Below are 24695 nucleotides of genomic sequence, written 5' to 3' on the forward strand. Positions count from 1 at the left end.
TTTTCTTTTTCTTTTTCTCCTTCTTTCTTTTTGTCATCGGGCTTTTTATTATTGGATTTTTCCATTTTGGATTATAATTGGCTATTTTACCAGTTGGATTAAAAGCTAAAAAGAATTGGAAGGTTTTGAAGCATCAAAATGAGCAGGAAACCTATATCTTCTGGCGTTTCTACTTCTACCTCTGCCTCCCCACCAGCTGGAGGACAACGTTTAATTCAGACAATGTTGAAGCAAGATAAAGAACAAGAAAAAGTGAATTTACAGATGATTATGCAAGGAATCCAAGATCTCAAGATAAAAATAGACACTATTGAACAAAGAACAGAGAAGACTGATGAAAAAGTGGAAAATATTCAACAAATGATGGTGAAGTATGATGAGAGATTCCAAAAAATTGAGGAAGAAGGTAAACAAAGAGAGGAGAAGATTGGAAATATTGACAGCAGATTAACAGTGGTTGAACAAGATAAAAGTGGGATGTTGAGGTGGGAGATGGAGAGGTCAGAATTCTATCTCAGATTTCAGAATATAGAAGAAGAAAAAGGACAAAATTTGGCTGAGATAATGATAGAAATTCTGGCGGATGCTTTGGAAATTACAGAGGAAAAGATGATGGATGGAGTAGATGAGGTATATCGAGTTTTTACAAGATATGCGATGAGAAATAAATTACCAAGGGAAGTTCATATCAGATTTACCAAAAAATCCATCAAAACACAAATACTACAAGCTGTAAGAGAGAAGACATTGAAATACAAAGGCAAAGAGATTGTGGTTTTAAAACAAATACCCAGAAGAGTGAGAGAGACGAGAAGAGAATATCGATTCCTGACCAAAATGCTATTGAAAAAGGAAGTTAATTATAGATGGCTGATTCCAGAAGGATTAATGTTTATGTGGCAAGAACGGAGACATAGAATCAATTCAATTGAGAAAGCAGAACTTTTCCACGCAGAATTTTTTGGAAGGAAAGAAGAAGAGGCAGAGAAAGAGGTCTCATTAATTGAGTTTCAAGAGGAACAACTGGAGACTGAAGTAGAGGAAGGTGCAGTAGGTGGACAGGTGGATAGTAAAGAACAGCGTGAAGTGAGATCCACGAGAGCTGTTAGACCTAAATATAAAGCATAATCATGGAAGAAAAAAAATTGATTACAATGAATATAAATGGACTCAATTCAGCTGTTAAAAGAAGGAAAACCTTTCATAAATTAGAGAAATTAAAATTTGATATAATTTGTCTACAAGAAGTACATATCAAAAAACAACATGAACAATTGTTAGTACAGCCAAAATTAGGGAAAATATTTACTTCTTTGACTCAATGTAAGAAAAGGGGAGTGGTTCTATACATTAAAGAGGTTATCCCAGCAAAATTGATTTATACGGATCAAAACTTTCTCTTGTTATTTTCCTCCTGCACATTCTTTTCCGGTTCAGTTCTTCTTTGAGGTGGCCATTTCTGACCACCGCTGCAACCGCCTTCGGGAAAGGGAGTAATGGCCAGCTGGGGAAGAGAGATGCGTCTCTCCTCGACCCTGCTGGCAGTCTCTCCCTTCTTCACCACCTCTACGGGGTGGCTAAGCCCCAAAACCAGCCGGCTCGGGGCGCTCTGGTAGTGAGCACAGATCGAAACCATATATATATATACATATATATATATATACAGCTTTGTTCGGGTATTTTCCCACATCATTGTAGTTGTTCTTTTAAAGTTGTAGCAACCTTTCAGCAGAATCTCATCTGCCATCATCAGGCTTCTGTATAGTGTTCATCTGTGAGTCAGGCTTTTACAGTGGTTTCAGATTTAAATTTGGGGCAGCCTACTGCTGTGCCAGAATGTTTTTTTCTTCATCCTGATTGGTTGGGAGTCTTGGTCTGTGTTTATTGGTCTTGGAGTTTGCTGTGTTCTGCTTGATTGGTGTTTCTAATATCTTCTGTCTGTTTTTTGGCTCTTTTTGTATCTTGATTGGCTGGCAACATTGTGTTACTTTATTGGAGGCCTTTAGTGCAGCTTGGCTCCGGGTAAATGGACGGCTATCGTTAGTTAGGAAGCTAGGTTTCATCTGGGTTTGTTATTCTGGGTTCCCAGAATAAGTACCCGCCTGGATGAACACAAAAATGCAGTCAAAAAAGGTGGAACACACTTCCTTACTAGTCCAACACATGGAAGCTACAGGTCATAGCATCAACTTCAATGGCACCAAAACCCTAGCCACTATAGAAAACCCCAGCCACAGAATCATCAGAGAAGCCATAGAGATTGAAAAAAGACCAGAAAGCATGAATAGAAGAGATGATTCCACCAGACTGTCAATCATTTGGAAGCCTGCACTCACAAACAAAAAAATCTCCACACCACAAGCCGGGCAAACACCTGGGCACAAACAGATCCCCCCTGATACCTCCAGCTCAAACACACCCCAACCAGGCACCCAGATGAAACCTAGCTTCCTAACTAATGATAGCCGTCCATTTACCCGGAACCAAGCTGCACTAAAGGCCTCCAATAAAGTAACACAATGTTGCCAGCCAATCAAGATACAAAAAGAGCCAAAAAACAGACAGAAGACATTAGAAACACCAATCAAGCAGAACACAGACCAATAAGACCAGTAAAGACCAAGACCAATAAACACAGACCAAGACTCCCAACCAATCAGGATGAAGAAAAAACCATTCTGGCACAGCAATAGGCTGCCCCAAATTTAAATCTGAAACCACTGTAAAAGCCTGACTCACAGATGAACACTATACAGAAGCCTGACGATGGCAGATGAGATTCTGCCGAAACGTTGCTACAACTTTAAAAGCACAACTACAATGACGTGGGAAATACCCGAACAAAGCTGAATGCCATACATGTAAGTACCACGAAAACTTAAGAAAATATATATGAAAATATATTTTCTTAAGTTCTTAAATAAATATATATGAAAATATATTTTCTTAAGTTCTATAAATATATATATAATAAGAAAATATATTTTCATATATTAAATATATATATATAAATTTCTTAAATATATATATATATTTCTGAGGTTCTCGCGGGTATTTGTATGTGGATCTTTGGTTATTCGGGTTTTCTCCCACGTAAGATTGGAAGTATCTAGGCAACGTTTCGATGAAGTCTCATTCATCATCTTCAGGCTTGTGTCTTCTACTCTGTGCTTCTCAGAGTAATGTGAGCTTGCAGCTGCTTCTTCCTTTTAACTGCTAATGGGGGTGTGACTTGATTGGGTGGGGGCTTGGCTGTGTTCTGATTGGGTGGGGGTGTGTTCTCATTGGTTGGGGGTTTGGCTGTGTTCTGATTGGGTGGGGGGTTGGCCGTGTTCTGATTGGCTGGAGATGTGTTCTGTTCAGGTGGGGGCTTGGTTGTGCTCAGGTTAGTCTTAGTTGCTGGGGGATTTGAGCTGGTGAGCTGTGATCCTGCTGTTTGGCTTGGGTTCGTGGTCGTGCCGCATCTTCATGGTGGGTGTCAGTTCGCTTCATGTATGGCTCGGAGGGGTTTGAAGCGGGTAGTGATGCAGCTGCAGTGCGGCTTCTGGTCCGTGGTCGTGTCTCATCTTCTGTGTGGGTGTGAGTCTGCTTTCTACGTGGAAGTGTGGTGGTAGCATCTTGTGTGGCCCTCGTGGGTGTGGGTCTGGTGTCATTCTTCATGTTAGGTACTTGTCTGTTCGTGAGGGTGGGTTTCCAAATGGCTGGTAGGCGAGAGGTATCATCTCGTTTATTCATGCTGTGTGGGCGTTTTTCTATCTCTATGGCTTCTCTGATTATTCTGTTGTTGAAGTGTTCAGTTTTGGCGATAGTTCTGGTATTTTTAAAGTCAATCTCATGTCCTGTGGCTTTGAGGTGTTGGACCAGGGAAGAGGTTGGTTCTTCTTTTTTTGATTGAGTTCTTATGTTCTTCAATGTGTGCACTTATTCTTCTGTTAGTTTGTCCGATATATGTGGTGCAAGGGATTTCGTATACTCCTTGGTTTTCTAACTCGATTTTGTCTTTAGGGTTTCTTAGGATGGGGGATATTTTTCTGTTTGTGCAGAATGCTGTTTTAATGTTGTGTTTTTGGAGGATCTTGCTGATTTTGTCTGTAGTGCCTTTTATATATGGGAGGAGGACTTTGCCATTCTCTTGTTCTCTGTCTTGGATTTTGGTTGGGGTTTCTTTTTGGATTAGGTGGGTAATCTTCTTTCTTTGGAATCCATTGGCTGTTAGCACGTTAGTGAGAGTATGTAGTTCGGTTTTTAGGTGTTGTTCGTCAGCTAAGCATTTTGTTCTGGAGATGAGTGTCTCGGCTACGGAATTGATCTGTGCTGGGTGGTGGTGTGAGAGTGCGTGTAGATAGCGGTTTGTATGTGTTTTCTTCTGGTAGATTGTGTGTCCTAGGGAGCCATTGGATTTTTTGTATACCAAGACATCTAGGAAGGGAAGTTGATTGTTAGCTTCTGTTTCCATGGTGAATTGTATTTTGGGGTGTAGGCTGTTGAGGTGTATGAGGAAGTTGTTCAGTTTTTCTTTCCCGTGGGGCCAGATTATGAAGGTGTCCTCTACGTATCTGAGCCAGAGTTTGGGTTTGTGATCATATTTTTCTAGAGCTTGTGTTTCAAAGTGTTCCATGTAGAGGTTTGTGATGACAGATGAGAGGGGTGATCCCATGGGTGCTCCTTCTATTTGTTTGTATTTTTGTCCGTTGTAGGTGAAGTATGTATTGGATAGGCAGTGGTTGATCAGATCTAGGATGTGCTTGGGGGGGTTGTATTTGTTTTGGATGGCTGTCAAGGCTTCTTTTATTGGCACTTGGGTGAAGAGGGATATGACATCGAAGCTCACTAGTAGGTCGCTGGGTTGTAAGTTTTGTTTCTTTATGATCTCAATGAACTGGAATGAGTTTCTTACGTGTGAGTTGATGGATTCTGCATAGGGCTGTAGTTGTTTGGTGAGAAGTTTGGCTAGGTTTTGTAGAGGTGAGCCTATGGAGCTGACTATTGGTCTAAGTGGGGTTCCTTCTTTGTGTATCTTGGGGAGACCATAAAGCTTAGGGCATGATGGGGGAGGCTTTTATTTTGGATCTGGTGGTTTTTTCTAGGTAGGTGGTGGGGTCTGTCTTTAGGGGTTTGTATGTGGGGTCTTGGAGTAGGTTGGTTAACTTGGTTTGGTAGTCAGATGTGTTCATAACCACTGTCGCGTTGCCCTTGTCTGCTGGTAGGATTATTATGCTGGTGTCTTCCTTCAGGTTACGTAGTGCAGTTTGTTCTTCTTTGGATAAGTTGCTTTTGGGTGGTTTGCTGGTGCAGAGGATGTTGGTGATTTCGAGTCTGATTCTATTAGCATCATCAGGGTTGGTTTTGGTCAGGCTGGTTTCAACTCCGCATATGATGGTTTCTGTGGGGATGTGTTTGGGAGCGATAGCAAAGTTTAATCCTTTTGAAAGGACCTTGGTTTCGGCTTCAGTGAGGATCTTGTCTGAGATGTTGTGTACTATTTGTTTCATGTGTGGATGTGAGGGGGGAGGAGTTTGTTTCTGGCGTTGTTGTAGTTTTCTGAGTTTGTTGGTGTGTGTGTCTGTCTTGAGGGTGGTCTGTGTTTCGGCTCTCCAGACAGCGAGTTGTTTGGATTTGTCCCAAAGTAAGGGGTGAATCTTGTTGCTGAGTCTGAGGTGAAGTGTGAGGAGATCTTTGTTGATTTGGTCTAGGAGAAATCTTTTTATGTGAAGTTCATTTCTAATTAGGGCCAATTCTGTTCTTTTTAGGATGCGTTTGGTGGCTGCTGTGTTGGTGTGGAATTTCAATTGGAAGCTTGTGGGAATTAAATTTTGATCTCGGCAGTTGGATAGGAATGTGAGGTCACATAAAATGGAAGCTCTTTGGACTTCAAGTTTTTCATAAGTCCTGGTCAGATGCTGGTTTCCTCCCCATAGAGGTGCAATATTTGTTTTCTGAGGTTCTCGCGGGTATTTGTATGTGGATCTTTGGTTATTCGGGTATATTTGGTTATTCGGTTTTATATATATATAAAACAATAGTAAATAAAATACTTATTCTTTTCAATTAAGTTTTATAATTCATCAAAAAGAATTAAAATATTTCCATCTTTCCCTGCTTTTATTCTCTTTCTCTCTTTATTTCATTTAATTATTAACAGACATTCCATTACTTAATAGTATCAGTTGCCATTCACTTTAATCACCTGTATTTCATATTTTCTGGCTCATTACTGTTTTTAATTAAACAATATAATCTCTTGTACCCTTGCAGATTCCTCTTTTTCCATTTATGTTTTTGACTATTATAATTATAACATTGCATCATATAATTTTTCAACCAAATTCTGCATGGTACATTCCCTTAAAAGTCAGTAAGTTCTAAGCAAAAAAAGAAACAATGATTATTAACAGTAGTAAATAATATATTCAAATTCATCCTGTCATCCTGTCCATTAAGAGTCTTTCATATTTCTTTTCCATTATATTTTTATAAATCATAGAAAGCAGTTAAAATATTCCCATCCTTTCCTATTTTCATTCTCTTATTCATTTATTTATTAACAAACATTCCATTACATAACAATGCCAATTATACCTGTCACTTTAATCATCTATATTTTACATTTTCTAACTCTTTACTATTTCTAATATAACAATGCTATCTCGTGTACCCTTGCAGAACCTTCTCTTTCAGTTAAATTTTTAACCATTTATCTATGTCTTTTAAGTAGGTTTAAACCTTTAATCCTTGTATATTTTCCCTGCTTCTCTATATCCTGTTTCTGTCTTATCCTTTCCATCTTCCCCCTCTTCTTCTCCCTCCCCCTTTTGTCCCCCTTTCTCTTTGATTCTCCCTTCTGTGGTCTTCTCCTCTGCTTCTTCCTAATGTTGTAATTACTTTTCAAACTATTCTTCTTTTTGGTTGTTTTTTTCAGATCTTAAATTTTTAACTCCTCCCTTTCCCTTTTTTACCCCACTTAAAGTTATTTGATCATTAAAGATGGCTTCTTCTTTGTCCCGCCCTTCTTGTTCTGCAAGTGTTTCTTGTTGTTTTTCATAGTTCAGAATCTCCATTTCTAAAAATTGAAATACAAAGCCAAAAGTTCCTCTTCCCTCTTGTGCGTCTTCTTTCTGTTTTTTAAGTATCATTTTCAGCTCTTCAAGGAGTGATGCCATTTTAACACTTTTAAACAACCCTCCAATTGATTTTAGTTCATATCCTTAAAATCCAGTATTCAAAATTCTAAAAATCACCAAATAATCCAAAATTGTTTCTTCTTGCTTCTTTTTTCACTTTCTCTTTCCGGAGGCTCTGTTATCTTGTAACAAAGTTTCAGCTACAATGTATCTTTTAGGAGTCTTGTTGAAATTCCACTGTTAATTCTCTTTACTTCCAGGTGGTCTCCTCCATTTTTCCAGATCCCATCCTTTTTTTCCCACTGCTTTCCTTCTTTTGTAAGTTTTAAAATATCCAAAAGTCTTTATTATCCCTTTGACACTTAATTTTCAGTTTAAAATTGCCTATTAATGTCAAAGTGGATCAATATCAATTTCTTGCTTGGATCTCTTCTTCTTAACATTCAAAGTCAATTAGAACTATCAATGTGAGAGAAGAAAAACCCAATATTTTCCCTTTCCCCTTCTCCTTCACTGCTTAAAAATCTTCTTTAGGAGTGATATTAATCTTTATAGTTCAAATTCCAGGGTACCTTACATAGATGTTTTCTCAGTTCAACCCGGTCAGTCAAAACTTTCTCCTTTTAACTTCCTCCTGCACAATCTTATCTGGTCGGGTTCTTCTTTGAGGTGGCCATTTCTGACCACCGCTGCAACTGCCTTTGGGAAAGGGAGTAATGGCCAGCCAAGGACAGATGCGGCTCTCCTCAACCCCGCTGGTGGTCTCCCCCTTCTCACCTCTACGGGGTGGCTTCAGCCCTGAATCCAAACAGCTCAGGGTGCTCCAGCGGCAAGCATGGTTCGAAACCGCGCAAAATCGCGGAGTTTGGTCCGTCGCTGAAGAAGCCCAAACTGGAAGTTCCATGATTCTTGACTCTTGATGAATGTATCTTTTCTTTTATGTTTACTGAGAGCATTTGCACCAAGACAAATTCCTTGTGTGTCCAATCACACTTGGCCAATAAAGAATTCTATTCTATTCTATCTATTAACAATATAGCCAGGAGCCCTAACACATTTAGTGGCCTAGGCTCAGGAACATAGCCAAGTTTTTAGAGATTTACAAAATGCTAACAGGTTTGTGGCCATTCTAATCTCTGAAGGGAGAATGTTCTATAAATCAGGGGCCACTGCAGAAAAAGCTTGCCTTCAGCTCCCCGCCAGTCAACATGTTTGACTGATAGGATCTGAAGCATGCCCATTCTTCTTGGCTTGGTTGGACAGATAGAAACTCTTTGAGAGAAGCGATTCCTCAGATACCCCAGTCCCAAGCCATGTAGGGTTTTAACAACCAGCACCTTGAATTGTACTTGGAAACCCACTGGTAACCAGTGCAATTCACACCAGAGTGATGTTATGTGTGCCATGAGTTACTACCGTGACCGCACAAGAGGTGGCGAGTGTGCAGGGGCCGATGGTATCCAGCAGCAGCAGCAACTCACTGGCCCCTTAATGCAGCCCAGATAAGTCCAAACATGGAGGCAGAGGTGTGGGGGAAAACAGGCAATCCAGACGTGCTGCGAGGCTGCTTGGCTCAAGGGAGGATTGCATGGTGGCACCGGCAGCAGGTGGAGAATGAGACACCGGGGGAAGCAGCCAATCCTGACACCCTATGCACGCATCTGCCCTGGTACAGCCGCGGGCAAGCTGAAATGGTGGGACAGACTGGAATTACCTGCGTTCCTCCCCCCACCTCTGCCTCCATCTGGCACCACCGCACACTTTTCGTCCAGAGGGAGACTGGAAACTCTGTCTGCTTGCATATGGGGCACTTTGAAACAGAGCTCCATTTCATAGCGCCCATGTCAGCATTCCAGGAATTGCAAATCAGAACTTTTTGAGCCAATTCAATTCCTCAAAGAACAATTTTTATTGGAAATAACATCCTGGTACAAGCTGGTGAAAAGCCAGTTCTGAATCTTCCCGGGCTTTTCACAACCTTAAAAGAAAAAGTTTCCAGAGGGCGGAGCTGGCGTCGTGACGATACAGCATGCAATCTTGAGATTACTGCCGATATCTTTGCTCCTGGATGGTCCAAACGGATCTAAACCATCCTGAAGTGACGGTGAATGTAAAGAGCGCATCCTGTCGATCCCAGGGATACCACAAAGTCCCTGGTAGATCCACGAGAAACTCTTTTTGCCAGCAGCAAAGAGGCAGCCATTAAAGCTGCTGAAGTTGGGACAGCTCCGAAACGAAAGAGAACGGAAAGAGAAAGTGTGCCGGTTTGGTGAGAATTTTTTCTTTACTTTAAGATTTAAAAGGACACCCTAAGGAAAAGAAAGAATCTGGAAAATCTCAGACAGAAGTGATTAAGCGGCGATTTTAAACGGGAAGTCAAATTAATTTTTGCTGGATTCTTTATATATGATTTTTTACTTTGAACTGGACTAGTCTTTTTTTTCTACCTTATTTTTTATTTTTTGTCTCTTCTCCTTTTTGTCTTTATAATATGTTAGGCTAGAGATTCCCTTTTAGCTTTTTTTTTCTAAACCCTTTTTCCTTTTTAATTGATTTTTATAATAATTTGTTTGGAAAAGAAGGGGGAAAGTGAAAACAGAGGAAACTTTGTAACACTGCCAACTAGAGGCTTAGAAACATTGTTTCTCTTTTTTTTCTCTCTCGACCAGACAAAGCTGAGAAAGAATTCAGACTTCTTTTCAAGGACTTTGAGCCTGTCCGATAAGATAGAGGGAAGAGCATGGGAGAGTATTATTGCAGGTGCTCTTCTGAGTTTCTATCAGTAGCTGCAGTCTGGTGTTGAAGTATACAGAAAAAAGACGATAAGACTCAAGAGAAGAGAGTTATAAAACTTAACAAAAGCCTTGGATAATTAAATAGGTGCAGTGTGTTCTTTTTCTCTTTTTTAAGCTGGGCTATTCCTCACCTTAACAAACCCCCTCCTTATCAGCTTATTATTTGTAATAGTCATTTGGATCTTTGGCCTTTTGGAACTTGCTTTTGTCTTTCTTTTTGCTTTTGGAGCCTGATTTTTACTTTTGCATTTTATTTTAAAGGAAAAGTCTTAGTATTAATGTTTTCCTTCTTTTTTTTTAAAGGGAGTGGTCTTTTTTCTTTTTTCTCTCTCCCTCTCCTGCATTTTTTATTTAGTTTCCATATTGGTTTTTCTTTTGTGGCTTCCTTTTTTTTGTATACCTTTTTATACCTGAGACTTTTTAATTGGATTAAGGTGTTGAAGAACCTGAAGAACTTTTTTTCTTTACTTTTTATTTTTCTGCCTCCTACAAGATTTAACAATTTTTTCCTTTTTCTGTTTATGTTTTTTTCTTCCTTTTTTGAGTTTTTACTGCTATTTAACTAATCAGTTGGATTAAGGTATAAAAGAACCTGAAGAAATTTTTTTTTATCTTGCTTCTTTTTTCCCACTATTTTTATTTGGAATTACAATTGGTTATTTCACGAGTGGATTAAGGTCTAGAAGAACCTGAAGATTTTGAATAGTCTGAAATGAGCAGGAAACTAACAGCAGCTGGTTCTTCAATTCCTACTTCTTCCTCTTCACTATCTGGAGGACAACGCTCAATACAGATGATGTTACAACAAGAAAAAGAACAGGAAAAGGTGACACTGCAGATGATAATGCAAGGAATTCAAAGCATACAAGCAAGAACAGAGAATATTGAAAAGAGAATAGAAAAAACTGATGAAAAGGTAGAGAATATTCAACAAATGATGATGAAGTATGATGAGAGATTCCAAAATATTGAAGAAGAAGATAAACAAAGGGATAAGAAGACTGGAGATATTGATGGCAGATTAACTGTGGTTGAACAAAATAAAAGTGGGATGCTGAGATGGGAGAGGGATAGATCAGAATTTTATCTCAGATTCCAAAACATAGAGGAAGAAAAGGGACAAAACTTAGCTGAGATAATGATAGAAATCTTGGCTGAAGCTCTGGAAATAACCAAAGAGAAGATGATGGATGGAATAGATGAGGTTTTTCGAGTCTTCACAAGATATGCAATGAGAAATAGCTTACCAAGAGAAGTTCACATCAGATTTACAAAGAAAGCCATTAAAATACAAATATTGCAGGTGGCAAGAGAGAAAACATTGAAATATAAAGATAAGGAGATTGTGGTCCTGAAACAAGTACCCAGAAGAGTGAGAGAGATGAGAAGAGAATACCGATTCCTGACTAAAATTCTACTTAAAAAAGAGGTGAATTATAGATGGTTGATTTCAGAAGGTTTAATGTTCACATGGCAAAAACAAAGACACAGAATGGACTCAATTGAGAAAGCTGAATTATTTTATATAGAATACTTTGGAGGGAAAGAGGAGGAGACAGAAAAAGAATGAATTCCAAGAGGACTGCCAAATAGCAACTGAAAAAGAAGAAGGTGCAGTAGGCAGAAAGGTGAAAGTTAAAGAACAAAGTGAACCAAGATCTATGAGAGCTGCCAAACCTACCTATAAAGTATAATCATGGAAGAGAAAAAACTGATTACAATTAACATAAACGGACTTAACTCAGCTGTTAGAAGAAGGAAAACTTTCCATAAATTAGAGAAATTAAAATTTGATATAATCTGCCTACAAGAAGTACATATTAAAAAGCAACATGAACAACTGTTGATACAGCCAAAGTTAGGGAAAATATTTATTTCTTTGATACAATGCAAGAAAAGAGGAGTGGTTTTATACATTAAAGATATTATCCCAGTGAAATTGATCCGTACGGATGACAATGGAAGATTATTGGTGGTGGAAATAATGAACAATAATATGAAAACACTCCTGATTGCAATCTATGCCACAAATGACAATCAAGAAGAATTTTATAGAAAACTACATATGAATGGACTATGCTAATATTGTTATGATGGGAGACTTTAATGGAATTGTAGACAATAAATTGGACTATACAACACAGAAAACAACAAAGCAAAGATTTTTAAAAAATCCTTTTTTAAAATGACAGATGAAATAAATTTAAAAGGTGTATGGAGAGAAAGAAATGCTACAACTAAACAATACACCTTCTATTTAAACAGACATTTATCATGGTCCAGAATAGATATGATATGGATGTCAACAGAATTGTTAGCTAATATCCAAGAAATAAATATTGAAACAAGTACTTGGGCAGATCATAATCCAATGACAATTAAATGGAAAGGACAAAGAAGAAGATCTAGATGGATGTTAAATAATACTATATTAAAGGAAAAAGACTTCACACAGTGGATGGAGAAAGAACTGGCTTTCTTCTTTAGAAAAAACAAAAAGAAGATATATCAATGCAGAATGTATGGGATACAATGAAGGCATATGCCAGAGGCTTGATAATAGACTATACAAGGAAAAGAAATACCATGAAAAGACTAGCCTCTAAGACATTAGAGGATGAGTATAAAGGACTTGAAAAAGAGTTACAGAAAATGCCACAGAAAAAGGACATTAAGTTAAAAATGGATATAATTAAACATAAAATGGGACTAATGGAAAAAGAAGAATTAGCACAGAAAATCAGAGGTGCGAAACAGAACTATTTTGAAGATGCAAATAAACCAGGTAGATGGTATATAAACTGAGAATGGAGAAAAAATCAAGGAAAATATTGCAATTAATAGATGATCAAGGCCAAGTTTGCTATGGAAGTAAAGAGAAGAAGGAAATTATATTATGGGAAACTATACACACAAGAGAATATTGACAATGAAAGAGTTAAACAGTACTTACAGAATGCTAATCTACCTCAGATACCTAAAGAGATTGAAATAATGTTAGAAAGCAATATAACAATGATGGAGTTAACTGAAGCACTTAAGAAGCAAAACAATGGAAAGGCACCAGGCCCAGATGGACTTCCGGCAGAATTTTATAAAACACTACAAGAATCGTTGAACCTTCTATTGCTAGAAGTTATGAACGAAGTTATGTTAAAGAAGAAGATACCCAAATCATGGTCAGAAGCTAATATTACACTCGTCCCAAAAGAGGAGGCCGATCCATTACAAATCAAGAACTATAGACCTATTTCCTTACTAAACGCAGATTATAAAATTTTTGCTTCAATATTGGCAGAAAGACTTAAAAAAATACTTAAACAATTTTATCCATCCTGATCAAAATGGATTTCTGCCAAAGAGACAAATTAAAAACAATATGAGAGTAATATTTGACACTTTGGAATAGTACGAGGCACACCCTGAAAAACAAATGGCTTTGATATTTCTACATGCACAGAAGGCATTTGATAATGTGAATTGGCGATTCATGTTATTACAGCTGGAACAGATGGGCTTTGGTAAAAAAAATTATTCAAGCAATAGAAGCTATATATCATAAACAAACAGCAAAGGTAATGATCGAGGGAGAATTGACAGACTCTATTGATATAAGAAAAGGAACAAGACAAGGGTGCCCACTGTCACCTCTGTTGTTTGTGTTAACCTTGGAAGTGCTAAACAGAAATATTAGAGAAGAAAAGGATATAAAAGGGATGAAAATTAAAAAGGAAGAATTTAAATTGCAAGCATTCGCGGATGATCTGGTTTTCATTTTAGAAGACCCACTAGAAACAGCATTAAAATTGATAGAAAAGATAGAGGTATATGGGAAGGTGGCTGGTTTGAAAATAAATAAAGACAAAACAAAGATTTTGACAAAGAATATGTTATCAAGACAAAAGGAAGAACTGGCGGATGTACTGAAAATCCAGGTCAGAAATAAGGTCAAGTACTTGGGGGTACATTTGACAGCAAGATGTAGTATACTAAAAGAGAATAACTATATTAAACTTAAGGAGCAGATAGCGCTAGATTTGGAGAAATGAGAAAATTTACAACTATCATTAATAGGGAGAATATCAACAATCAAGATGAATATATTACCCAGAATTTTATATTTGTTCCAAACAATTCCAATTAGGCTTGGAAAAGATTATTTTGAAGATTTAAATAAAATTGTGTAGAAATATATATGGCAAGGTAAGAAAGCGAGAATAAAATTAAAACTTTTGCAAGATGCTAGAATGAGAGGAGAATTTGGTTTGCCTAATTGGGAGTTGTACTACCAAACTACAAATTTGATGTGGGTTAAGGAATGGATAACATTAAGAAATGCTAGATTGTTGACATTAGAAGGACATGATCTGTTGTTGGGGTGGCATGCTTTTTTATGGTATAAAGGAACTAAAACACAGGGGTATTTTAGAAGACATTATATATGGAAGTCTCTGTGGTTAAACTGGGAGAAGACTAAAAGGCAATGTTATTTGAAAATTCCGGTCTGGCTATCGACTATTGAAGCATTTTCTTATCCTATAATATACAAAAAGGAACAAACATTGTAATTGAAGACTATGAAGTGGAAGCACAAAACAATTTGTAAACCAACCGACACACTGTATGCACATATATGGAAGATGGTTTGATGTTTTTATGTTGTGTTTGTTTATGTTTGTCTTAAAAACAATAAAACTTTAAAAAAAAGAAGAGAAAGTCTCCAGTCTTCTCAAAACAATAAATCACATTATCCAATCTGGATACTAGCTGGTTGCCTGATTACAGCTCTCTTCTCCTCCTGGGGCTGGCCACCTGTTAGAATGGCTCTGACTCACCACAGACTTATTCTATTTTGTCCACCAAATTCCCTCTTATTACTCCCTTCAACTCCACACTGTGTCAGCCCGAAATCCAGCTACGGGCGTGACAGCCCTTATATATTTATTTATATAAATAAAAGGCTTGGGAAACACGATATATGCATGGTAACATTTTGCACCAATTGGAGCTTCCATATGGTCTTCAGTGGCAGCCCACATAGACTGTGTAAGGTAATCTAATTTGAAGGTTACAAGGGTGTGAGTTACTGGTGAGCATGGCCTCCCAATCCAGGTGTAGGCACAATGTTCCACCCAGAGTTGTGGAAGGCTTTTCTAGCCATGATTGCCACCTGTTTTTTTGAGCAGGAGCTGCAAGACCAGGAGGATCTCCAAATTGTGCACAAATCTCTTGGTTCAATGCAATCCCATCCAAAACCAGAGATGGAAAAACCTCCAATGAGTCCAGTCCCCAACAGTCTCCAGATACTGGAATAGTACGTCCACAGCATCATTCAAGGGACCTGACACAGAAATATAAAACTGGGAGTGATGATATCTTACCCCAAACTGATGGATCACCTCACCCAGCAGCTTCATGTAAATGTTAAATAGAACACAAAATAGGGGCCAATAGATCTCTCTCCTTCTATCAATACCAATTGGAACTGGCCACAGAGGAAGGAAGAGAACCAGCACAATACAGTGCCACCCACCCGCAATTATTGGAGACAGCTCAGAAGGATACCACAATCAATGGTATAGAATGCCACTGAGAGATCAAGAAGCATCAGGATGGATGCACTACTTTCATCACACTCCTACCAGAGTCATCCATGAATGCAATCAATGCCATATCAAGCCTTAGTCTGGACCCCAACTGAAAATAATCTGCCTCATCCAGAATTCTCCAAAGCTGCTATGTGATCACTCGCTCTATCATCTTTCCTAAAAAGAGATTGGACACTGGTTGAAAACTGCCCAGGCTAACTGGATCAAGCAATGATCCTGTGAGGAGGGGGCACACCATCACCTCTTTAAAAAGTGGTGGGATCATTCCCTCTTTCAAGGAGTTGTTAACTATTGCCAAGATCCATACATGTGACGCCTCCCATGAGGCCTTCATTATCTAGAAGGGGCATAGACCACACAAGTGGCTGAACTAGCAGCTGGGAGAGCTTATCCACTTCTTCATGCAACAGGCTCAAACTCTTTCCAGCTCACCTTGCAAGATGTAGCCCCCATCACCTCCATAAATTCTGTTCTATGGGTGGAGTCTGACATAGAGTGAATGCGACAAATTTTATCTGACAGATGCACAGCATATTCTTCATATTAACCCCTAAGTTAGACTTCGGCATTGCTCCCTCTAAGGAGAGACCGTCAGCTAGATTATATAAATATTTCCTTGCTGTTTCAAATAAATATGACAATGATAATACACATTAGCAGTAGTAGTAATAATAGTAGTAGTATAGTTGGAGCTTTTGGGCCATATAGAAACTAATAGAAATCTGGCTTACCTCCATTTAGACTGGCTTCCACAAAGATGCGGATTGTTTTGACGCACAGCTCAAAGTTCTCAGGGGTTACATGAGCTGCATCTCTCACAATAAAAGATAAGGACTCAACACACTTCATGAGAGATTTGGTATTATGAGGACCCAGGTCCATTCCCACAGTCAGACTATACTGATTCACAAGGGGAGAATTGCCTAGTCTGGAAAGTCCAGCCATGGTTGAATTATCAATGTCATCTTTCCCAACCTGTGAAGTAGAGATTATTCAAAGCTTAAAGGAAACCATATGTTCTAATTGAAGCCAATGTGCTTTTTAAATATAATTTTATTTAAAAAATTATAAAAATAGTAAAAAGTAATAGAACTAAACTTAGAGAAAGAAAAAGAAAGAAAAGAACAAAAAGTGCAGGGGAAAAAGAAGAAAAAGAAAAGAATTAATATAATAAAAAAGGAAAAGAAATAGACTTCCAACCTTCAGCACAACTATAAACCAATTTAATAACTCTTCACACCCTTTAGGTTACAAACAGATCACTTTTCATCCCAAATCCCATCCCTGACCTATAAACAAATTCATAAATATCAATTTGTCAATCCTTGCATCAGCAGAAAGTTCAGAAAGGGTTGCCAGAACTTTGCGAAAAAGTCTTACTTTATCTTTGATCAAATAAATCAACTTTGTATTCCTTTTCTGAAACTTGTCTTAATTTTTAATTCAATGATTGCTGTAGGATTTTATTTTTCTTCACTCTTCATCCCACGAGACAGAGATTTTATCAACTCTCTTTTGCAGATTCTACCCCTCCCCCCAAAAAATCCAGGTCATTCTCTTGGTTTATCATTTTTACTTTCCTTTTAATTTTTAAAACTTCAGCCTTTTTTATATCAAGCAAATGTCCTTTTCCAAATTATTCTTTTGGCCTCTCATTTGTAGTTCTACTTTCAGTACTTTCTCCGTCATGTCAGAAAAAATTGTTCCACATCTGTCATTCCTTCATTAAATTTTTTAGATATAGTTTGTCCATAAAAGCAGACATTAATACCAATAGTGTTGACATTATAACTAATTTCTGGCTCTATTCTTCAAATATTTTCTTTAATATTTCTGATGTTATAACATTTTGTCATTTTGTAAGTCCCAGTATTAACTCACATCAAGAAAAGGACAATGTAAGCAATGATTAGATGCACTGAATAATATAATTCAAGATAAAGCAGCTTCTTATGTTCACAACATAAAAAGAGAAAACAGTGAATGAGATAAACCAAACTATTTCTTATTTGGGAAAATTATGGGCTACATTTGAAGCGTGCTCAAGCCCAGTTAACACACATAATTCTCAATGTTACCTTAACCACTGTTGAGGGCTTAGAACAGAGTTTGTGTATGTAGAATTATTTTTAACATGGTAAATGAGGGACATGATCCTTTTATTTTTTTCAAAGATGGAGAAAACCCTTAATTATTTACTATTTATTCATCTCAGATACATATAAAGAGACCAAAACACTCAAAATTACTTACCACAAGCCAGCCACTGTTCACCACATCTACATCAGTGACAGAACGATGCAATTTACCTTGCTTGCTGTGATCTGCATATACCTCTGAATCAGAAGTGTAGCCACGATCTAGGCTGGTTTCATTTGGATGGTAGGAGATCTCACTGTCTGATTGAGCTCCTTAAACAAATAATTAAACAAAATGGAATTAAGCAAATGTGCAAGAGCTTATTTTTTATGCCACCAGAGACTGTTATGATGGAAATGCAAATGCTCCAATGGTGCCTTGGACTAACGTGATTCACTCTATGAATGACTACATATAACATCGACTGGGAATTGTGCAAATCATAGCAAAAATGGTAGGATATAAGTTAAATAAATAAATAAATAAATACTAAATAACCTGAAATTACAGTTGTGTTGTTAAGTGCCCCATATACAAATACATATACACACATTCATGATAGTCTTTAGGTAGAACTGAGCCCAACAACCTTCTCATCCAGCTTTCTTTCCACGAGACACTATTTTAAAGTTCCAGGAATGTCACAAATCCATGCTTTTCTTTTCCTTCCCTTTTTGGTAAAATGGGAAGCAAAGCTGAGAATCCATCATTTCACCCATTCTTGGTGGTTTAATTTAAACTAAACCTAGGTCACTGTCACCCTTTGATTCCCAGCAGAAAAAGCAAGCATCTTCTACTTTACCCTAAGAATCTAGTGGTTCGAGCATTTTATATAATCTCTCTCTAGTACACTGCCTTCTCCTCAATTTTGACGGGAAAACTGAGAGGCAAGTAATTGTAGAGAAAAAGGAAGATGACTTTGACTGCAACATGCAGGAAATCTAGGCAAAAAGATTACATTTTTTAAAAGCTAGAATAATGAGATTATTCAGAAATGATTCAGGCAAACATTTCTCTATTCACTGAAGTATAATGAAGAAGAGAAAGAGAATAATCAGACTTGCACGATTCTGTTATTATGGCCAATTGTAATAAAAATAGTTTTAGTTTTTATATGCAGTTGATTTCCTGGTGTGGTTTAACTTCTCAGTAAGTTCCACAGTATTTCCAGAATACCTTGAAGCAGCAACTTCCTACTAGCTGCATACTGATACTATGAAGCTTTATGAATCCTGCCTATAAATTTTATTTCCATACTCCTAGTAAAACATAGTTTTTAATCAGCTATTTTTATATTTAATCATAACAACTGGAAATATAAGTGGGAAAAATGAAAGGTAAAAACTTCTGGTTTTTTAATCTGTTGGAGAAAGAAGTTGAAATCAGACTTGGTTTTTTGTGAGCCTCTTTACTAAACAAAATGTCTGAAGCAACAACTGTTAACAAATTGGTAGCATGCTTCTCAACAAGAAAACCCATTGCCAATGACCAATTACCTGTATCATTCTCTGTTCTTGTAGGTTGCAGCGCTGGGGGTGGTTTCACCCCAGAACCAATGCATTCCAAGAGAGTAAAGAGTGTGTACCAGTCTTCTCCAGAGTGAATATTGGCAGCATTAGTCTTGAGAAGCTCATGAAGGCCAAATGCAATCTGATGACTTGCCCTGTTTAACATGCTGGGTTTCATCATGAGCAAGATTCGCAAGGAGAGCAACACCTACTCAGAGAGAAATCATGAAACATAAATTATACCTGTACCAGATTCATGTTTGTTAATTGCTAGCAGCACATTCAAGTCTGTATTATAAGAATAATAACTAGATTTGTAATTGTATCTTCTTGCTTGGTGAAAAATCATAAAGCTTTTTCTCCTGAATTTATTCCTACTTTAAATCTTTTGAAACATGAAGAAAGTAAAGAGAGGGAAGTAGTAATAAATAATAGATTATAATAAAATATATTTTATTATTTATTAGAGACCACCTATCTCACTCACAGAGTGACCCTGATATTTAAACATGTTATATATAAAGATTTTGAAAACTGAAAAGTTTTAAATCTTTATAAAATTTATGTTTAAATGCAGTAATTTTGAAGTGGGGTGTCAGAAATGAAGGAATCACCTCAGACATTTGCTGCACTGCTATGATATTGCAAATGATACCTCCTTTTTCTGACATTTATGTGGGGTAATCTGTTGTTTGATCAACCTTCTGACTTCATCTCAAAACACTTCCTTAACATCAAACAAATGTGGAAAGAATCTGGTTACTTTTTCTCATAGGAAACATTAATAATTGGCAACCCCGAGCCCCTAATAAAGAAGGAAAAGAACTTCCCCAAACCCACAGCCTTTGTTATCCTAGAGTAATATCCTGCCTGATATGGAATATGACAATTGGTCACGGCCACATTGCTGTAGTCACTTCACTGTGTGTCCTCACCTCTACCGCCCCAACTAACCCACTGTATCCCTCTTAAGATGCTTAAATTTAGTATCTGGTTCAGGTAGTTGTGCAGTGAGCCAGAACACACAGTTATAGCTGATTGGTTGGAGAGTGCTGCTTCCTGCATGAAGCAATGTGACTGTGATTGGTTGCTGTTGGTGTGGAGTTCCCTTCCCCCCACACCGCCTTCTTCTCCTGCGTGCTCTGTATGCTCCTCATGATGCACCTGTTTGCCTGACTACATGTGTTTCCCCGAAAATAAGACCCTATCTTATTTTTTTTTTGCCACAAAAAACAGCACTGGGTATGTGTGTGTATCATCCACTGACTCACCTCACTTGCGTGCATTAGCCCTGGTCTCCTTTTTCCTGTCAGAGGCCTTCAGGGACTCATCTGTGGCCAGCAAGGCCTGCAAGGCTTTTCTGAAGGCCTCTGTAGCTGATAACAGAGCTTTGGATTGACCTGGAGCAATCTCTGGATCAACCTGGATCTACCTCTGTTATTGCTGCAGAGGCCTTCAGGAAAGCCTTGCTGGCTGCAGAAGAATTGGGCCGGCAAGGCAGGTGTTGGGGTGTGCAAGGCCTGGTTGCAACTGTCCAAAATAAGTAGTAGGGCAGCTCCACCCACCAATCCCCACCCTAGCTTAATTTTAACCCGTGCACTCTGAAATGGGTGGCTGATTGGGGAGGGGGGTGTTAAGGCTTATATTGGGCGCACGTGTGAAAATCAAGCTAGGACTTACTTTTGGGGTAGGTCATATTTTCAGGGAAACACAGTATTTTGTTTGCTGTAAATACAGATGTAAAAATATTTATTTATATAAAACTACAAGTTTGTGTCAGCATCTCTGACTTCATTTGGATAGCTGCTATTTAATTCTGACAGGTTATGGGTGACAGTGTGATAAAGCACCAGCATTATTTTCTCTGAGGTAAAAGTTTCCTTGTGAACCTGAGGGAAGTTGGCGTGTAAAGACAGCCTGATGCTATCTGTTACAGAAATGGGAGAATGATCTCCTTTGGCTCGTCTTAATACGATGAATTATCACTCATGGAGCCTAAAGATGAAGGTATTTCTGTGAAGGGAGGATTTATGGATAGTTGTAAGCAATTCTCCAGTAGATCTCAATGAGAAACAGAAAAAGGCAAAATGGAAAAGCACTAGCCAGCATAATTTTACATGCTAATATCTGCTAGAGAATGCTGGCTTGCCCTATGCAGAATTTATGTAAGAGACAGCAAGCAGAAAAGTAACTCTCACCAGAAAACTTCATAAGGCAAAACTACAGTCTGGAGAAAATGTGTTGGATCAGAGCCAGAGTGGTACAGTAGTTAGAATGCAGTACTGCAGGCTACTTCTGCCGACTGCTAGCAGTTCAGCAGTTCAAGTCTCACTGGCTCAAGGTTGACTCAACCTTCCATCCTTCCAAGGTTGCTAAAATGAGGATCCAAATTGTTGGGGGTAATATGCTGATTCTGTAAAACCACTTAGAGAGGGCTGTAAAGTCTAAGGGCTATTGCTATCACTTCCAATTCAGGAGGAAAACCATTCAAAGAGAGAAGAATGGTATTTTCAGAAACACACAGTGTATGTTGTGCTGAGTTCCCTTGATAATAGTTTGGATGTAACAAGCCTTAAATCCATGAACAAGTGTGATTTAATTTTGAGTTATATAACTGGAAGGCTTTTAGAAGAACAAAAAAGATTAGAGAGAAACATTGCACTCAAAAGAAATGACAGTAATTTATAGCTCTGTCAAAAAGAAGTCACATTCCAGAAAGATAACTATGTGGGAGATAAAGTATGTGTAGGCAAACACTGCTTTGCATGTGGATCCACTCAACATATCCGGAGAAATTGCTCAATGAGATGATTAAAAGATACAAAAAGGAGAGGGACAGCACAAGGAAGGAAGACACACAGATTCCTGTGGTAAAGGCAACATGCAAAGACAGTAAATGCATTTAGCTGTTAGGCAGTGGGGCAACTGAGCATATTGTAAATAACCCAAAACTTTTTTCCAGTCTGGGACCAGCTGCCCAATAATATGAAAGCCTGGCAAATGGTAATGTTTCCATTGTATAGTGGCAAGGAACAGTACCATGTATTGGTATATTATTTGATAAGGACACCAGATTTAGATCACAATTTGCTGAGTGTGTCTTACTTAAATAAAGGAGGGTATGAGGTAATTTTTGCAAGGGTCATGAAGAGAACGTGTGCACAAGGTTTGAAACTGAACAACTGATATATTTTGAACCACAAGGAAACTGGTGGCAGTATGCAAACAATCTTTTCTAATGAACCAAAGCATAATGAGTTTCCACATCTGTTACACAGAAGGCTGGTCCATACAAGCGTTAAAGTATTGTAGAAAATGCCTGACTTGGCTGTAGGTTTGAATGTAAAAGATTGTGACAACTATTTGCCACATACACCCTGGCCATACACACACACAAAGTCAACCAGAATCCTGATGCGACCCTCAATGAAATTGAGCTTGACACCCCTGGACTAGAGGAATGTTTGGAGTGAGACTACAATGAATCAAGAATATTTTATTTCCAAGGCCTGAGAGAACAAACAAAGGTGTTTCTCCAGAAATATTCACAGTTGGTGAGGTAAAAGTATGTAACGTATTTTATGAGCCCCAACATTATCAGGAAGTATTAAATTTCCTCTGGCAAAAAAAGAAAAAAATGAAATGGAAAGAGGCCATGAATCAAGAATTGTTGTCCATGCAAAAATATAAAGTTTTCACTCCAATGAGATTATCAGAGAGAGAAAGGGCTGTTGGGTACAGATGGATGTACAAAAAGAAACTTTTGATGAATGATGAATTCAACATAAAACAAGGTTAATTGCTCAAACCCCACACAACAAAACTGGTTAGGAATGAAAAATAATAACTGTATTATTTAAAAGGAACCATGGATTTGGGATTGCATTTGCAATCATCAAATGAATGTGAATTGAAATGTTTGTAGACAGTGATTGGGCTAATGATGTACAAGACAGAAACTCAACGTCACGATTTGTTCTAATGTTTGCAAACACACTAGTTGGTTGGAAGTCTAGAAAATAGACTTCAGTTGCCATTTCCACAGCTGAAGCAGAATTCACAGCATTGTCAAGGTTGTGTTCAGAATTAACATGGTATATACAATTGTTAAATGAATACAACTGGATATTGAAGTGAAAGGAGCTATACCAATATTTGAAGACAACACAGGTATACAAGAGGCAACAGTGAGAGAGTAAAGCCAGAAGCAAACATGTTGGTATAACATATTGTAATGTCAGAGAAGCAGTGGAAGAAAATGTAACAGACCTAATTTACTGTCCATTGGAAGATAATTTGGCTGATTTCATGACAAAGCTATTGAGTATATAGAAATACAAGGATCATGTGAAACAACTTGGTTTAAATGCTGTCTAGCTCTAAATTGGAGGAGTGTTAAGCAGTGGTGGGATTCAAAATTTTTACTACCAATTCTGTGGGCGTGGCTTATTTGGTGGGCATGGCTTGGTGATCATGTGACTGGGTGGGCAGGCTGGGTGGTCATGTGAATGGATGGGCATGACCAACTCAAGTGTGCCTGGCTTCTCTTCACCTCAAAGAGACACAATTTCCCTCTCTATTTATTTACTACTACTGAACATCCAAAATACACTATTTAATTCTATGTATATCTGCCATATATTACATAGTATAGCGTGTGTATAGGCACACAAAAAGATACATTATCTACTATATATACTGTATGTGCATGTACACACACACACACAGAGCTCTTCTAAAACTATACACATTCAACCTCACTGCATTTGGAAAAACACACCCATCGTCCACTTTCTGCCACATATTTAACTATAACTTCTGTACATTAGAACATTGCACACACCTACAAATTTACTTCCCTAGCCTGCACATGACCGTTAGACCCAGGAGATGTCATGGATTGAGTAAAATGTGGTGAAACTCATTTAACAACGCTCTTGCTTAGCAACCAAAATTTTGGGCCCAATTGTGATCATAAGTGAAGGACTAACTCTGCCTTCCTCTGCATGGCAGCCTTGTCCTAGCAAAACTCCTCAGCGAATTTTCCTCTCTGTTAGAGGCACTAAAATAATCCAGATTCCAGATGATATAAAGTTTCCTGCTGGAGCAGGAGGTTGGACCAGATGGCCTCCAAGGTTTCTTCTAACTCTGCTATCTATGATTCTGTAAGGATCTCCTGCTGGAGCAGGGGGGTTGGACTAGAACAGGGGTCTTCAAACTTGACAGCTTTAAGAGTTCAACTCCCAGAATTCCTCCTCCAGTCATGTTAGCTCAGGGATTCTGGGAGTTGAAGTCCACAAGTCTTAAACTTGCCAAGTTTGAAGACCCTTGGACTAGAAGATGACCTCCGAGATCCCTTCCAGCCCTAGATTGCTGTGCTGTTTCAAAGAGTTTTCTGAAGCCAGGGTTTGTGTCCTTCCTTCCTTCCTCTCCTTTTTCTCTCTCCCTCTTTCCCTCCTTCCTTGTATCTATCCATTCATTCATATATCTCATTCACTTTCTCCTCCCTCCCTTTTTCTCTCC

General features: G+C 38.2%; 1 protein-coding gene across 4 annotated transcripts in view; it reads right to left on the minus strand.

Annotated features, from left to right (window-relative positions):
* The window catches only part of GBF1 (golgi brefeldin A resistant guanine nucleotide exchange factor 1), a 348645-nt gene that overhangs the window by 51658 nt on the left and 272292 nt on the right, over window positions 1-24695 (minus strand). For all 4 annotated transcript variants that reach the window (XM_087963724.1, XM_026674267.2, XM_026674268.2 and 1 more), the window contains exons 30-32: window positions 19161-19380; window positions 17779-17936; window positions 16257-16500 (exon numbers count right to left, since the gene is read on the minus strand). In XM_087963724.1, coding sequence (XP_087819850.1) covers window positions 16257-16500; window positions 17779-17936; window positions 19161-19380 — 622 coding nt within the window. The remainder of the gene's footprint in view (window positions 1-16256; window positions 16501-17778; window positions 17937-19160; window positions 19381-24695) is intronic.

The sequence above is a fragment of the Notechis scutatus genome, chromosome 4 (assembly GCF_049901735.1).
Source record: "Notechis scutatus isolate UNSWTSFEM ecotype Mainland chromosome 4, rNotScu1.2, whole genome shotgun sequence".
Lineage (NCBI taxonomy): Eukaryota > Metazoa > Chordata > Lepidosauria > Squamata > Elapidae > Notechis > Notechis scutatus.